The sequence below is a fragment of the Ranitomeya variabilis genome, chromosome 1, assembly GCF_051348905.1.
Source record: "Ranitomeya variabilis isolate aRanVar5 chromosome 1, aRanVar5.hap1, whole genome shotgun sequence".
NCBI classification, from domain to species: domain Eukaryota; kingdom Metazoa; phylum Chordata; class Amphibia; order Anura; family Dendrobatidae; genus Ranitomeya; species Ranitomeya variabilis.
In genome coordinates, this window is record NC_135232.1 from 828,483,638 (window position 1) to 828,502,382 (window position 18,745).

General features: G+C 41.9%; 1 protein-coding gene across 1 annotated transcript in view; it reads right to left on the reverse strand.

Annotated features, from left to right (window-relative positions):
* Positions 1-18,745, reverse strand: part of DNAH6 (dynein axonemal heavy chain 6) — a 717,942-nt gene that overhangs the window by 592,178 nt on the left and 107,019 nt on the right. Inside the window, exons 10-11 of the mRNA XM_077275462.1 lie at positions 10,770-10,892; positions 8,407-8,607 (exon numbers count right to left, since the gene is read on the reverse strand). Coding sequence (XP_077131577.1) covers positions 8,407-8,607; positions 10,770-10,892 — 324 coding nt within the window. The remainder of the gene's footprint in view (positions 1-8,406; positions 8,608-10,769; positions 10,893-18,745) is intronic.

The window sequence follows — 18,745 nt, forward strand, 5'->3', positions numbered from 1 at the left end:
CCACTGTCCCTTTATGAGGTTATAACTCTGGAACGCTTCAACGGATCTTGGCAATTCTGACACTGTTTTCTCGTGAGATATTGTACTTCATGTTAGTGGTAAAATTTATTCGATATAACTTGTGTTTATTTGTGAAAAAAATGGAAATTTGGCAAAAATTTTGAAAATTTCACAATTTTCCAACTTTGAATTTTTATGCCCTTAAATCACAGAGATACGTCACGCAAAATACTTAATAAGTAACATTTGCCACATGTGTACTTTACATCAGCACAATTTTGGAACCAAAATTTTTTTTTGTTAGGCAGTTATAAGGGTTAAAAGTTGACCAGCAATTTCTCATTTTTACAACACCATTTTTTTTTAGGGACCACATCTCATTTGAAGTCATTTTGAGGGGTCTATATGATAGAAAATAACCAAGTGTTACACCATTCTAAAAACTGCACCCCTCAAGGTGCTCAAAACCACATTCAAGAAGTTTATTAACCCTTCAGGTGTTTCACAGGAATTTTTAGAATGTTTAAATAAAAATGAACATTTAACTTTTTTTCACACAAAATTTACTTCAGCTCCAATTTGTTTTATTTTACCAAGGGTAACAGGAGAAAATGGACCCCAAAAGATGTTGTACAATTTGTCCTGAGTACGCCGATACCCCATATGTGGGGGTAAACCACTTTTTCGGCACATGACAGAGCTCGGAAGCGAAGGAGCGCCATTTGACTTTTCAATGCAAAATTGACTGGAATTGAGATGGGACGCCATGTTGCATTTGGAGAGCCCCTGATGTGCCTAAACATTGAAACCCCCCACAAGTGACACCATTTTGGAAAGTAGACCCCTTAAGGAACTTATCTAGATGTGTGGTGAGCACTTTGACCCAACAAGTGCTTCACAGAAGTTTATAATGCAGAGCCGTAAAAATAAAAAATCATATTTTTTTACATAAATGATCTTTTCGCCCCCAATTTTTTATTTTCCAAAGGGTAAGAGAAGAAATTAGACCACAAAAGTTGTTTTTCAATTTGTCCTGAGTACAACGATACCCCATATGTGGGGGTAAACCACTGTTTGGGCGCATAGCAGAGCTCGGAAGGGAAGGAGCGCCATTTGACTTTTCAATGCAATATTGACTGGAATTGAGATGGGACACCATGTCGCGTTTGGAGAGCCCCTGATGTGCCTAAACATTAAAACCCCTCACAAGTGACACCATTTTGGAAAGTAGACCCCTTAAGGAACTTATCTTGATGTGTTTTGAGAGCTTTGAACCCCCAAGTGTTTCACTACAGTTTATAACGCAGAGCCGTGAAAATAAAAAAAAAATTCTTTCAGAAAAATGATATTTTAGCCCCCAGTTTTGTATTTTCACAAGGGTAACAGGATAAATTGGACTCCAAAAGTTGTTGTCCAATTTGTCCTGAGTACGCTGATACCCCAAATGTGGGGGGGGAACCACTGTTTGGGCGCATGGCAGAGCTCGGAAGGGAAGGAGCGCCATTTGGAATGCAGACTTAGATGGATTGGTCTGCAGGCGTCACGTTGCATTTGCAGAGCCCCTGATGTACCCAAACAGTACAACCCCCCCACAAGTGACCCCATATTGGAAACTAGACCTCCTGAGGAACTTATCTAGATGTGTTTTGAGAGCTTTGAACCCCCAAGTGTTTCACTACAGTTTATAACGCAGAGCCGTGAAACTAAAAATTCTTTTTTTTTTCAGCAAAATGATTTTTTAGCCCCCAGTTTTATATTTTCACAAGGGTAACAGGATAAATTGGACCCCAAAAGTTGTTGTCCAATTTGTCCTGAGTACGCTGATACCCCATATGTGGGGGGAACCACTGTTTGGGCGCATGGCAGAGCTCGGAAGGGAAGGAGCGCCATTTGGAATACAGACTTAGATGGATTGGTCTGCAGGCGTCACGTTGCATTTGCAGAGCCCCTGATGTACCCAAACAGTACAACCCCCCACAAGTGACCCCATATTGGAAACTAGACGTCCCGAGGAACTTATCTAGATGTGTTTTGAGAGCTTTGAGCCCCCAAGTGTTTCACTACAGTTTATAACGCAGAGCCGTGAAACTAAAAATTCTTTTTTTTTTCAGAAAAATGATTTTTTAGCCCCCAGTTTTATATTTTCACAAGGGTAACAGGATAAAGTGGACCCCAAAAGTTGTTGTCCAATTTGTCCTGAGTATGCTGATACCCCATATGTGGGGGGAACCACTGTTTGGGCGCATGGCAGAGCTCGGAAGGGAAGGAGCGCCATTTGGAATGCAGACTTAGATGGATTGGTCTGCAGGCGTCATGTTGCATTTGCAGAGCCCCTGATGTACCCAAACAGTATAAACCCCCCATAAGTGACCCCATATTGGAAACTAAACCTCCCAAGGAACTTATCTAGATGTGTTGTGAGAACTTTGAACCCCCAAGTGTTTCACTACAGTTTACAACGCAGTGCCGTGAAAATAAAAAATCCTTTTTTTCCCACAAAAATGATTTTTAGCCCCCCAAATTTTTATTTTCCCAGAGATAACAAGAGAACTTGGACCCCAAAAGTTGTTGTCCAATTTGTCCCGAGTACGCTGATGCCCCAAATGTTGGGGTAAACCCCTGTTTGGGCGCACGGGAGAGCTCGGAAGGGAAGGAGCACTGTTTTACTTTTTCAACGCAGAATTGTCTGGAATTGAGATCGGACGCCATGTCACGTTTGGAGAGCCCCTGATGTGCCTAAACAGTGGAAACTCCCCAATTCTACCTGAAACTAATCCAAACACACCCCTAACCCTAATCCCAACTGTAACCCTAACCACACCCCTAACCCTGACACACCCCTAATTCTAATCCCAACCCTAATCCCAACCGTAAATGTAATCCAAACCCTAACCCTAACTTTATCCCCAACCCTAACTTTATCCCCAACCCTAACTTTAGCCTCAACCCTATCCCTAACTTTAGCCCCACCCTAACTTTAGCTCCAACCCTAGCCCCAACCCTAACCCTAACCCTAGCCCTAACCCTAACCCTAGCCCTAACCCTAGCCCTAACCCTAGCCCTAACGCTAGCCCTAACCCTAGCCCTAACCCTAACCCTAACCCTAGCCCTAACCCTAGCCCTAGCCCTAACCCTAGCCCTAACCCTAACCCTAGCCCTAATGGGAAAATGGAAATAAATACATTTTTTTAATTTTATTATTTTCCCTAACTAAGGGGGTGATGAAGGGGGGTTTGATTTACTTTTATAGCGGTTTTTATATCGGATTTTTAAGATTGGCAGCTGTCACACACTAAAAGACGCTTTTTATAGCAAAAAAGTTTTTGCGCCTCCACATTTTGAGACCTATAATTTTTCCGTATTTTGGTCCACAGAGTCATGTGAGGTCTTGTTTTTTGCGGGACGAGTTGACGTTTTTATTGGTAACATTTTCGGACATGTGACAGTTTTTGATCACTTTTTATTCCGATTTTTGTGAGGCAGAATGACCAAAAACCAGCTATTCATGAATTTCTTTTGGGGGAGGCGTTTATACCGTTCCACGTTTGGTAAAATTGATAAAGCAGTTTTATTCATCGGGTCAGTACGATTACAGCGATATCTCGTTTATATCACTTTTTTATGTTTTGGCGCTTTTATACAATAAAAGCTATTTTATAGAAAAAATAATTATTTTGGCATCGCTTTATTCTGAGGACTATAACTTTTTTATTTTTTTGGTTATGATGCTATATGGTGGCTCGTTTTTTGCGGGACAAGATGACGTTTTCAGCGGTACCATGATTATTTATATCTGTCTTTTTGATCGCGTGTAATTTCACTTTTTGTTCGGCGGTATGATAATAAAGCGTTGTTTTTTTGGCTCGTTTTTTTTTTTTTCTTACGGTGTTCACTGAAGGGGTTAACTAGTGGGACAGTTTTATAGGTTGGGTCGTTACGGACGCGGCGATACTAAATATGTGTACTTTTATTGTTTGTTTTTTTTTTAGATAAAGAAATGTATTTATGGGAATAATATTTTTTTTTTTCTTCTTTATCTAGGAATTTTTTTTTTTTACACATGTGGAGACGCTCGGTACAAGGTGAGTATATTCCCTTGTACCGATCGTCTCAGGGAAGCCCGCAGGGAGCCCCCTCCCTGCGCGATGCTTCCCTGTACCTCCGGTACACCGCGATCATGTTTGATCGTGGTGTGCCGGGGGTTAATGTGCCGGGGGCGGTCCGTGACCGCTCCTGGCACATAGTGCCGGATGTCAGCTGCGATAGGCAGCTGACACCCGGCCGCGATCGGCCACGCTCCCCCCGTGAGCGCAGCCGATCGGCTATGACGTACTATCCCGTCACTGGGAATTAAGTCCCAGGTCACCTTGACGGGATAGTACGTCATATGGGATTAAGGGGTTAAAGCCGCTAATTCAGTTGCCGGCTTTTTCTTTCTCTTTCACAAACCTGACAGGATATGAGACCTGGTTTACATACAGTAAACCATCTCATATCCCTTCTTTTATTACATATTCCTCTTCACTAATGTAAGAAGTGTCTGTGTGTCAAATTTGGGGGCTCTAGCTATGAAATTAAAGGGTTAAATCACAGAAAAAATTGGCGTGGGCTCCCATGCAATTTTCTCCACCAGAGTGGTAAAGCCAGTGACTGAGGGCAGATATTAATAGCCTAGAGAGGGTCCATGGTTATTGGGCCCCCCCGGCTACAAACATCTGCCCCTAGCCACCCCAGAAAAGGCACATCTGGAAGATGCACCTATTCTGGCACTTGGCCACTCTCTTCCCACTCCCGTGTAGCGGTGGGATATGGGGTAATGAAGGGTTAATGTCACCTTGCTATTGTAAGGTGACATTAAGCCAAATTAATAATTTCATAGCTAGAGCCCCCAAATTTGACACACAGACACTTCTTACATTAGTGAAGAGGAATAGGTAATAAAAGAAGGGATATGAGATGGTTTACTGTATGTACACCATGTCTCATATCCTGTCGGGTTTGGGAAGGAGAGAGCAAAAGCCGGCAATTGAATTAGCGGCTTTAATGCTATCTAGCGCTGCATTAAATATAAATATACATATATAGGTGTCTCACTGACATATATATATGTATATATACACATTCTTTGTGTATATATCTATTCTATTCTAACCTGTCAGTGTGATTTTACTGTACACAGCGCTGATTTGCCGGCTTTTCAAAGGACACCGGTGCGTACAAATCGGACAGTAATACGGATGATGCGATTACAAAAAAACGGATGATGCGACTAAAAATCGCATTGCACTCGAATGACACTCGCATGACAATCGCATACGTTACATCCGTTTTTCGGTCCAGATTACGGACCGTTTTTTCTCTCGCAAGTGGAAAGGGACCCTAATGATAAGTACGGAGGTCTTCAGCAGACCCTCAGCTCTGCTCCACCCGCGATTATTAGAGGCAGGTCCTGGCTGTAACACAGCCATAATGGGGTATGGGGTGGGCTCATCCCATGAGACAGTTCCATACACCCGCTTCCAATTTGCACTGTACATGTACGGCAGATGTCGTGAAGGTGTTAAGGACACATTGGGAGTTGCAGGTTCACGTGATACTAGTGACTCTTGAGCTGACCTGAAACTGCAATTCATCATTGTACTTAGCTTGGTGATGTATTACTGTACTGACTGTGCTTATGGTGATGTATTTGCAATAATGATGGACTGTTCCGCTGCGCTCCAACCCCTGAAGACATTAATCACACTATGTGTACAGTTTTATGCAGTTTTACATGTAATGTGAATGTGCGTCTCTTATATTGTGTGTTGGTAATATATAGCATTTAAGTAATGTAAAGTGTTAATGTATAATGCGAGTACTGCATGGTGCAGGGTAAGCACAGGATTAAGCTAGGGAAAAGATAAGTAATGTTCATATAGTTAAATGGCTTAGCAATGACATAGGAAATTAGATAATGACAATAGGTATAGTCTATAGGGTAGGATATTGCTAATGATGGAACAAGCCCAATGGGAGAGGACTAGCTTAATAAAAGGCTGGCACTTCTTTATAGTTAGGAGCGTGCAGTGACAACGTCAAGTTCAGGTGCAGTGGGCTGTACCAATCGTTCAAGGCAGTGGGAATTCCTACTTGATTCCCAAGCGGATGCCCCTGTCACATCCGGAGCTCAAGGTCTGGCAAAGGGGCTAGCGAACACATCGCTCCCTCTTGCGTATAGTGGAAGATGGACAGGCACCCGTGTAGATGGAAGGTGGATTCTGGGTGCACTGCTGAAGTGGACAGGAAATCCCTGAGATGGAAGGAGTCAGTGGACTTAGGGATAGTCCAGGACAAATGAGACTGAAGAGGTTTTGTTCCAAGGAAGGAAGTAACATGAAATGCTGTGCCCTATCCCACATGTTACAATCTGATGAACTTGAACTGACCAGTAAACGTTTGCCCATTATAAAGAACTTGGTGTCCCCTGAATTGTGTATGGTGACTACGGAGGATGGAGGCCTGGAGACAGCAGAGGCCTGTGGCCTACAAGTGAGTGTGATGCACCCTACACCTGACAGCACACTGGGACACTGTTTTCCTATATAGTGCTAGAGCATAATCAGCGTGCCAGCAGTGCGGTCATGACTACCGAATTTGGCCACTTTGCATATTTATGTATTGACGGTGGTCCTAGTGATGTGTTCATGTACTAATGGTAGATCTCGTGCTGTATTTATGTACTGATGGTGGTTATGGCAAAGCATTAATGCACTGATGGTTGTTTTGGCACTGTAATCATGTACTGACTGTGGTTCTGGTGATGTATTAATGTACTGTTGGTGGTTCTAACGCTATATTCATGTACTGATGGTGGTTCTCGTGATGTATTGAGGCTGGTTCTGATGATACATTCATGTACTGACAGTGGTTCTGGTAATGTGTTCCTGTACGGATGGTGGTTCTCGCACTGCATTCATGTACTGATGGTGGTTCTGGTGATGGTGGTTCTGGAACTGTATTCATGTACTTGCGATGAGTCTGGTGATGTATTCATGTACTGATAGTGGTTCTGGTGATGTATTCATGTACTATGGTGGTTTTGGGGCTGCATTTATGTACTGACGGTGGTTCTGGCGATGTTTTCATGTACTGACGGTAGTTCTGGCCTGTATTCATGCAATAGTGATGTTCTGGTGATGTATTCATGTACTGATGGTGGTTCTAACGCTATATTCATGTACTGATGGTGGTTCTCGTGATGTATTGATGCTGGTTCTGGTAGTGGTTCTGAAGCTGATGGTGGTTCTAAAGCTGCATTTGTGTATTGACAGTGGTTCAGGAGATGTATTCATGTACTGATGGTGGTTCTGGCACTGTATTTGTGTACTGACAGTGGTTCTGGTGCTGTATTCATGCATTGATGGTGATCCTAGTGATATATTCATTTACTGATGGTGGTTCTGCATTCATGCACTGACAGTGGTTCTGGTGAGGAATTCATGTACTATCAGTGGTTCCAGTGATGTATTTATGTACTGATGGTGTAATGGTGATGTATTCATGTACTGATGGTAGTTTTGGCACTGCATTCATGTACTGACAGTGGTTCTGGAGATGTATTAATGTACAGATGGTGGATCTGGTGACATATTCATGTACTGATGGTGGTTCTGGCACTGCATTAATGTACTTACAGCAGTTATTGTAATGCATTCATGCACTGATGATGGTTCTAATGATGTATTCGCGTTCTGATGGTGGTTCTGGTGCTGTATTCATGTACTTGCGGTGCGTCTGGCAATGTATTCATGTACTAACAGTGGGTCTGGTGATGTATTTATGTACTGATGGAAGTTCCTGCACTATATTAATGCAGTGATGTTGGTTCTGGCACCGCAATCATGTACTGACAGTGGTTCTGGCACTGTATTTATGTACTAATGGTGGTTCTGGTGCTGCATTCATGTACTGATGGTGTGCTGATGATGTATTCATATATTGACAGTTTTCCTGGTGATATAGTCGTGTACTGATGGTGTTTCTGGTGCTGGATTCATGTACTAACAGTGGTCCTGGTGGTGTATTCATGTACCGATCGTGTTTCTGGTGATGTATTCCTGTAAGTACTACTTTAAATTTGTTTGCGGCCCTTCAGATTAAGTGTGGTCCTTGGATCAAAACATGTTGTACAACCTTGTAAAAGAAGGACGTGGCAACAGCAATATCCTTTGTATTTTAGCAGCTTGTATTCTGTGCATAGATTCATCACACTTCACATACTAGTGGCAGTGTGGTTTACTCACAACATAGAATAAGCATCTGAATTGGTCCTGCTGTAAAATCAGAAAATGCTCACCAGTGTCACTATAAAGAGCAGATTTGCATACCTGAGTAATCTGCAGATGGATTTAATTTATAACTCACTTTTATTTGAGAAACTAGACACTGTAAATGCTTGTCATCTTCAAACATTGTGCTTAAACTTGGCCCCTCTCCACAAGTCTTCTCCTCCAGCTTATTGTTAATAGTAGGCTGAGTAAAGGCATCAAAATAGGTGTCTGGGACAAGGTTGGCCAATGACAAAACAGTTTCTTGGAATTGGTTGACCACTTCAGCAATGCTGTCCTACAAAAATTAAAATGTGTTAAAAATAAGTTGAATATTATATAAGCAACAGTATGCAGAAATATGCAACAGTAAGTGCTAAACCCTTCTGGACAGGTACCTAATTTGCTCCCTAAATTATAATAAAATAGAAGGGGGTAGCACTCAAGTAGATTGTGCAAAAAAGTGGACTTTTATTAGCCCATATGGCGAAGTTTCGGTCCTTTCACCAAATCATCCGCCTTCTATTTTATCTATCTATGCATCTATCTATCTCTCTATCTATCTATCTATCTATTGGCCTCCCTTTGAATTCACCAGCTCTATACAGCTATATACAAACCAATCGTAAGTCGTTTACTGGTCTGTTTAGGCAGACCAACTGGAAAATCATTGCTCTCATCAGCAGTTGTCCTGGTTACAAAAGATGATGTACTGTAGATAATTATTTTAAGCTTGGTCTTTGCAGGCCTGATCAGACAAACCAACAATAAGGAATGAGCATTCCTACAAATACACATTGTTTAATTGTGCACTCATCTAAATGGGCCCTAACTGTTCCACTAAAACCATTTCTCTCTTTCTAAGTACTGTGTACTCAAGAGGGAGACCTCTCAATCACCTCCAGCGGTGCTGGGAGAAGCCGGTCAGTGGTGGTGCTGGACTAGTCATGTCTCTCACAATAGTCCCCGGCCTGATCTTCAAAGTATTTTTCTCTAAAACGCTCCAGCGTGCAGCCAGGTTCTGATTCATGCTGCCTGCAGTTTGCACAGTATGAATCAGGTAACAGGTTTCCAAAAAAAACCATCACACAACTTAACTAATTCTACAAATAAAGCTCATTCCTCTATTTCCCTTTCCTACAGCTTTCTTCACCATCTCCTTAGACTATTCTTATCACAGAATAACTCACAAAATTGCTGGACCACCCATCTGATTTTACACCTCTGTATAAGAAATGATTTAATCTGGTTTGCTGATATCGGCAGGTTTACTAGTGCAACAAATACCCCTTTTACTATTGTATCACTGCTCATTCCTTGGAGAGTATAAGGCAATGTTCATACAGGTTTTTATGTGGTTTTTGGTGCAGATTCCACATTAATAAACAAAACAAATCTGCCACTTCATTTGAGAATAAGAAAATGCTTTTGTAGTGCACGTTACTTTTTTATCCCCACACTTTTTTTAATGCTCAAAAAAATATCATGTCAATTCTTTGGTGCATTTTCCATGTAAAAATTAAGTGTTTTTTTGTCTGGGTTCGGATACCTTTTTAACAAAATTTTTGAAGCAAAAATGCGTTAAAACAACCATGTTGGTACATCCCATATTATAGTTAAAAATGCATTTCAAAACACACTAACAAACGTACAAAAAATAAGCATCAAAACATTTCCAAAAAAGCATGTTTTTTAAAAACAGTGTCAAAAAAACTCTTTGTTTAAAGTTTTTTTAGATCCGGATTTTTCTACCAGAAAAATCCATGTCCAAACATTCCTTATGTAACTAATAAATTAAAGCTGCACTTTGTAACTCTATAGTATGCAAACACGGAACATATGAAATTGTAATTACACTGCTGCCCTAGAAAAAAAGCCAAAATGAAGGTAGTTAGCGCATAAATTGGCCAGTTCATGTATGCCCAACAGCCATCGACAAGACGACCTTCTTTGCTGAGAACCTAATCTAATATGATACCTTTCCTGAGCTGATAGTCTACAATTATATGGGTAGGTATGATCTAGCTGTGATTAAAACAGCCTTCATATGTTAGTTACATATGGAAGTGGCTCACATGTAGATGATTTTTCAAATGTGCACATATTAACATGCACGTGATGTGCGGTCTGCGCTAAATCGCACAGACATATCTGATTTTGATCAAAATTAGCAATGCCAGTGTATGGGTCAGTGAAAAAAATAAAAATCGGGCAGCACACAGATGGCAATTGAGTGTGGACCGATTTTCTTGGACTGTTAGCTAGGGGAAGGTGTAAAAACATTTTTTTCCACATATGAGAAAAAATGACAATCGAACCAAACTCTGATGAAACTCACAGGAAAATCACTGATGAAACTAGGTCATTTTACTTGTACCTGAAAAAAAACTGATGTGTGAATGAGGCATTAGTCTGTGAACAGTACCCCATCTTTTTCCCCATGTTAACTGTGAAACAAACCTGAAAATCATCCATAGAAGGCTCAAACCATAACGACTGAGTATCAAGAACTATCTCTGAGAGGAACATTGGCACTATTTCTTCTTCAGCAGGAGCACTGAATATTGGAGCAGCTACTGCGGGCTACATAAACATATAAAATGGTCAGTAGATTTAAAATATGAGAACAAATGCAGTAAAAAGTAACAAAAATGAAGTAAGAATGATCATACTTATTAACTCACTAGATGGTGGCCCGATTCTAACGCATCGGGTATTCTAGAATATGTATGTATGTATGTACAGTTAGGTCCATATATATTTGGACAAAGACAACATTTTTCTACTTTTGGTAATAGGCATTACCACAATGAATTTTAAACAAAACAATTCAGATGCAGTTGAAGTTCAGACTTTCAGCTTTCATTTGAGGGTATCCACATTAAAATTGGATGAAGGGTTTAGGAGTTTCAGCTCCTTAACCTGTGCCACCCTGTTTTTAAAGGGACCAAAAGTAATTGGACAATTGACTCCAAGGCTATTTCATGGACAGGTGTGGGCAATCCCTTCAATATGTAATTCTCAATTAAGCATATAAAAGGCCTGGAGTTGATTTGAGGTGTGGTGCTTGCATTTGAAAGGTTTTGCTGTTAAGTAAACATGTGGTCAAAGGAGCTCTCCATGCAGGTGAAACAAGCCATCCTTAAGCTGCGAAAACAGAAAAAACCCATCCGAGAAATTGCTACATTATTAGGAGTGGCAAAATCTACAGTTTGGTACATCCTGAGAAAGAAAGAAAGCACTGGTGAACTCATCAATGCAAAAAGACCTGGGCACCCACAGAAGACAACAGTGGTGGATGATCGCAGAATAATCTCCATGGTCAAGAGAAACCCCTTCACAACAGCCAACCAAGTGAACAACACTCTCCAGGAGGTAGGTGTATCAATATCCAAATCTACCATAAAGAGGAGACTGCATGAAAGTAAATACAGAGGGTTCACTGCACGGTGCAAGCCACTCATAAACATCAAGAATAAAAAGGCTAGACTGGACTTTGCTAAAAAACATCTAAAAAAGCCAGCACAGTTCTGGAAGAACACTCTTTGGACAGATGAATCCAAGATCAACCTCTACCAGAATGATGGAAAGAGAAAAGTATGGTGAAGGTGTGGTACAGCTCATGATCCAAAGCATACCACCTCATCTGTAAAACACGGCGGAGGCAGTGTGATGGCTTGGGCATGCATGGCTGCCAGTGGCACTGGGTCACTAGTGTTTATTGATGATGTGACACAGGACAGAAGCAGCCGAATGAATTCTGAGGTCTACAGAGCCATACTGTGTGCTCAGAGCCAGCCAAATGCAGCCAAACTGATTGGTCGTCGTTTCATACTACAGATTGACACTGACCCAAAACATAAAGCTAAAGCAACCCAGGAGTTTATTAAAGCAAAGAAGTGGAATATTCTTGAATGGCCAAGTCAGTCACTTGATCTCAACCCAATTGAGCATGCATTTCCCTTGTTAAAGACTAAACTTCAGACAGAAAGGCCCACAAACAAACAGCAACTGAAAACCACCGCAGTGAAGGCCTGGCAGACCATGAAAAAGGAGGAAACACATCATCTGGTGATGTCCATGAGTTCAAGACTTCAGGCAGTCATTGCCAACAAAGGGTTTTCAACAAAGTACTAAAAATGAACATTTCATTAAAAATTATTGAATCTGTCCAATTACTTTTGGTCCCTTTAAAAACAGGGTGGCACCTGTTAAGGAGTTGAAACTCCTAAACCCTTCATCCAATTTTAATGTGGATACCCTCAAATGAAAGCTGAAAGTCTGAACTTCAACTGCATCTGAATTGTTTTGTTTAAAATTCATTGTGGTAATGTCTATAACCAAAATTAGAAAAATGTTGTCTCTGTCCAAATATATATGGACCTAACTGTATATAGCAGCCACACAGTATATAGCACAGGCCACGTAGTATATAGGAGCCATGTAGTATATAGCAGACAAATACTAGGTGGCCTGTGCTATATACTATGTGGCTGCTATAAACATACATACATATTGTAGAATACCCGATGCATTAATACAGCCCAAACAGTATATAACACAGCCCACGCAGTATATAGCAGCCACGCAGTATATAGCACAGGCGACATAGTATATAACACAGGCCACGCAGTATATAACACAGCCCACATAGAATCTAACACTGGCCACGTGGTATATAGCAGCCACGCGGTATATAACACTGCCCACGTAGTATATAGCAGCCCACACGGTATATAACACTCCCCACGCGGTATATACCACAGCCCACGCAGTATATAGCAGCCACGCAGTATATAGCACAGGCGACATAGTATATAACACAGGCCACGCAGTATATAACACAGGGCACGTAGTATATAACACAGCCCACGCAGTATATAACACAGCCCAAACAGTATATAACATTGCCCACATAGTATGTAGCACAGCCCATGCAGTATAACGCAGCCCACGCAGTATATAGCAGCCCACGCAGTATATAGCAGCCCACGCAGTATAGCAGCCCACGCAGCATATAGCAGCCCACGCACTATATAGCAGCCCACGAAGTATATAGCAGCCCACTCAGTATAGCAGCCCACGCAGTATATAGCAGCCCACGCAGTATATAGCAGCCCACGCAGTATAGCAGCCCATGCAGTATCGCAGCCCACGCAGTATATAGCAGCCCACGCAGTATATAGCAGCCCACGCAGTATACAGCAGCCATGTAGTATCTAACATTGCCCACATAGTATATAGCACAGCCCACGCAGTATCTAGCAGCCACGCGGTATATAACACAGCCCACGCAGTATTTAGCAGTGTGGGCACCATATCCCTGTAAAAAAAAATAATTAAAATAAAAAATAGTTATTTACTCACCCGCAGGGATCCAGCGAAGTCCTGGCAATGTGCGCGCGGCCGCCGCCATCTTCCATTCCCAGGATGCATTGCGAAATTACCCAGAAGACTTAGCAGTCTCGCGAGACCGCTAAGTCTTCTGGGTAATTTCGCAATGCATCTCTGGGAACGGAAGATGGCGGCGGATGCGAGCACATCGTCCGACGACGGAGGGTGAGAATAGCCATTTTTTTGTTTTTTTATTATTTTTAACATTACATCTTTTTACTATTGATGCCGCATAGGGAGCATCAATAGTAAAAAGTTGGGGACACACAGGGTTAATAGCAGCGGTAACAGAGTGCATTACCCGTGCCATAACGTGGTCCGTTACCGCTGGCATTAACCCCGTGTTTGCGGTGACTGGAGTGGAGTAAGCGGGCGCCGGGCAGTGACTGCAGGGGAGTAGGGAGAGACTAATTGGACTGTGCCCTTCGCTGATTGGTCTCGGCAGCCATGACAGGCAGCTGGTGAGACCAATCAGCGACGCGGGATTTCCGTGACGGAAGTTGCAGACAGAAAGACGGAAGTACCCCTTAGACAATTATATATATAGATTCAGACATGTCACATACTACTAGTCTGTTCAGCTTAACAGTATCTGTGGGGGAGAGGAGCCCAACAAGGCTGACATGTGTCCACACTTAGGATGAATAATGCAATCATAGTACGTGCAACCTTTTTGTGTTCATCATCTCTCTTTATAGATAGGAAAGAGGGGCCCTCGTAGCAAGCAACTGACTTTATCTCCCTATGTGGACAGGATTCCTCACTGAATTTGAATGTGCTCAATAGGATGCCTCTATACATTTCATATAATTTAATCAGGTCTTACCAAGGATTCAAACTCATGGCCCTCTAGCCTGGAAAGCAGAATTATTAACAGTGAGCCATGGCTGCACTATTGTGTGTGTGAATTTTTTTTTTTTTTATTAAAGATATCAATGTTATTCTTCTTCTTTACAGGCAATATGAACTGGTACATACAGATCGTTATAACAGTACATCTCTATAAATTAGTATAACTCTATAGACCTGTATGTTATGGGGAAAAAAAGAGATGAAAAGTAAAAGATTTTTTTGACATAAAATTAGTAAAACATAGTGGTACAAAAACAAATTTGATAATTGTATTACTTTTTTTTTACACTTTTTAAAAAAAAATAAACATCACAATCCACTAAATAACAAAAATATATTTGATATTCCTGTAATCGTGACGATATGAATAATAGAGTCAATTTCATGTAATTTGGTAAAAGACATGAAAATTATGTATTTTTTTCTCCATTTAACTCAACTTAATATAAATGTGACACTTACATTTGTGTATGGTCAAATGGCACCTAAAGACATCTATTTCTTGTATGTTTAAAAATAAGACCTCATATAGTGATTCTATGCATAAAAATTAAAAAAAAGTTATGGTTGTTGTGGTAATGTATGTGGCAGGGTGAAAATTAAATTTTTCTTATGGTTACCTGAACAAAACCCAGCAAAGAGATTAAATTACAAACATTGATGATAACTAAGGATGAGCAAATAGCTTTGGATAACTCCTTATCCGAATAGCTAAAGCGCTTACCGAATAGCTGCATCAGAAACCCGGATACCTGGAGCGTTCCCGATAATCAGCTGTTCGGCTCCTCAGTTGCTTTTGTTGAGGCTGTTTGACAGCCACAACAAATGAATGGAGAGCCCAACAAACAGGCTCTCCATGCATGTGTTGTGACTGTCACACAGCCTCGACACATGCAGCTGCAGTACCGAGCAGCTGATTATCGGGAACGCTCCAGGTATCCGGGTTCCCGAGGCAGCGATTCGGTAAGCGCTATAGCTATTCGGATAAGGAGTTATCCGAAGCTATTCGCTCATCCCTAATGATAATCTATGATGGTTTTTTTTCTTTTCTGGCATTGTGGTATAATATACCATTTGTGTAATCTGTATAAACAGTATGTGTAAAGTGTACCTTGGTGCATAGTATGTATTGTATATAAGTGAACACTATGTACTCTATACGTGTGTGTCATGTGTACATGCATACCTAATGTGTATGTGTGTATCTTATATATGCTTGTGTTCATGTATGTACTACGTGTGTGCATATATAATGTGTTAACGTGTGTACTACAGGTGCTTCTCACAAAATTAGAATATCATCAAAAAGTGAATTTATTTCAGTTCAATACAAAAAGTAAAACTCATATATTATATAGAGTCATTACAAATAGAGTAATATATTCCAAGTGTTTATTTCTGTTAATGTTGATGATTATGGCTTACAGCCAATGAAAACCCAAAAGTCATTATCTCAATAAATTAGAATAATTAACAAAAAACACCTGCGAAGGCTTCCTAAGTGTTTAAAAAGGTCATTCAATCTGTTTCAGATCAGATTCAGATCTGTTTCTGACTTGACAGATGTCCAGAAGACATTAACACACTCCACAATGAAGGTAAACCACAAAAAGTCATTGCTAAAGAAGCTGGCTGTTCACAGAGTGCTGTATCCAAGCATAATAATGGAACGTTAAGTGGAAGGAAAAAGTGTGGTAAAAAAAGTGCACAAGCAACCGGGTTAACCGCAGTCTTGAAAGGAATGTTAAGAAAAGGCCATACAAAAATTTGGGCGAGATTCACAAGGAGTGGACTGCTGCTGGAGTCATTGCTTCAAGAGCGATCACACACACACATATCCAGGGCATGGGCTACAAGTGTCATATTCCTTGTGGCAAGCCACTCATGACCAATAGACAATGCCAGAAGTGTCTTGCCTGGGCCAAGGAGAAAAAGAACTGGACTGTTGCTCAGTGGTCCAAGGTGTTGTTTTCAGATTAAAGTAAATTTTGCATTTCATTTGGAAATCAAGGTCCCAAAGTCTGGAGGAAGAGTGGAGAGGCACACAATCCAAGCTGCTTGAGGTCTAGTGTAAAGTTTCCACAATCAGTGATGGTTTGGGGAGACATGTCACCTGCTGGTGTAGGCCCACTTTGTTTTATCAAGACCAAATTCAGCGCAGCCGTCTACCATGAAATTTTAGGGCATCTCTCTCGCTCTATCTCCACAGCCCTGAAAATAAGGTCATACATGTGTCTCCCCTCGAATACAGATATGTACCCACCATTAATATACTATTTACAGTACAGTAAAAGTGAGTGAGATCCCTGATGTATCATGCACAGGCTGCTTAATTTTTCCTTGCAAATTTGCAGCAGATTGAGATCTGCATAATATCAGTTCTTGCAGCATATTTCACCCATACTAATGGGGAAAAATACTTAATAAAAGCATGGCAAAAATGTGGAAAAAAATGTATTTTACGCAATTTTCTTCCTGCCAACACATTAGGATATGCAGCAGAATTTTCTCCTGCAAATACTGAACGTGCGCACATAGCCTTAGTCCTGTGTCCCCATCATTCAACATAAGTCCTTGATAGCATCATAATGAATTTGGGGGTGGGAGAAGACGCCATCATATACTGAGCATCCTCCGCCACCTCCCAATTCATTACAAGTCCTCAACAGCATCTTCTTCCACCTTTCAGTTCATTATAAAGTGTCCTATGCACCTTACCCCCTCCTCTCCCACTCCCCAATAAATGTTAAAGGGACTCTGTCACCTGAATTTGGAGGGAACAATTTTCAGCCATAGGGGTGGGGTTTTCGGGTGTTTGATTCACCCTTTCCTTACCCGCTGGCTGCATGCTGGCTGCAATATTGAATTGAAGTTCATTCTCTGTCCTCCATAGTACACGCCTGCGTATGGCAAGATTGCCTTGTGCAGGCATGTACTACGGAGGACAGAGAATGAACTTCAATCCAATATTGCAGCCAGCATGCAGCCAGCGGGTAAGGAAAGGGTGAATCAAACATCCGAAAACCCCGCCCCTATGGCTGAAAATTGTTCCCTCCAAATTCAGGTGACAGAGTCCCTTTAAGTCCCAGATAGCATTACAATGAATTGTGAGATGGGGGAGGGCGCTATCAGGGGCTTAACATCCTCCTCCACCAGTCAATTAATTTTCCATCCATATCTAACGTCCTCATCCCCTCCCCCTTTTCATAAGTCCATTATAAGTCCCCCTTACTCCCATCCGAATCCCCCACATCCCTCATTGTCACCCCCTGCATCCCATTATTGTCCTCTCCATCATTGACCTCTCCATGACCTCCACATTACCTTATCCACCACCCTCCATCATTGCCCTCTCCACCACTTCCATAATTGCCCTACCCAACCACCTCCATCATTGCCCTCTCCACCACCTCTATCATTGGCCTCTCCATGACCCCAACATTACCCTTTCCACCACTTCTATCATTGCTTTCTCTCCACCACTCCCATCATTGCTTTCTCCTTTACCACCCACATCATTGCCCATTCCACCACCTCTATCATTGCCTACTCCCCCACCATACCAATCATTGCCCTTTCCTCCACCATCTTTGCCCACTCCACCACCTCCATCATTGCCCTCTCCACCACCCCAATCATTGCCCTCTCCATCATTACACTCTCCATCACCTCCATCATTGTTCACCCACTCCACCCCATCATTGCCCTCTCCACCACCTCCATCATTATTCTCCCCCTCCACCCCCATTATTCTCCTCTCCACCACCTCCATCATTGCCTTCTCCCCCACCACCCCATCATTGCCCCTTCTACCACCTCCATCATTGCTCTCTCCGCCACCACCCCCTTTCCACTACCCACATCATTACCCTTTCTACCACCTGTATCATCGCTTTCTTCCCCACTACTCCCATCATTGCTTTCTCCCCACCACCCCATCATTGCTCATTCCACCACCTTTATCATTGCTCTTCCCCACCACCCCAATCATTGCCCTTTCCACCACCACCATCATTGCCCTCTCCACCACCCCAATCATTGCCCTCTTCATCATTACCCTCTCTACCACCTTCATTATTTTTTACCCCTCCACCCCATCATTGCCTCTCCACCACCTCCATCATTGTTCTCCCTTCCACCCCATTATTGTCCTCTCCACCACATCCATCATTGCCTTCTCCCCCACCACC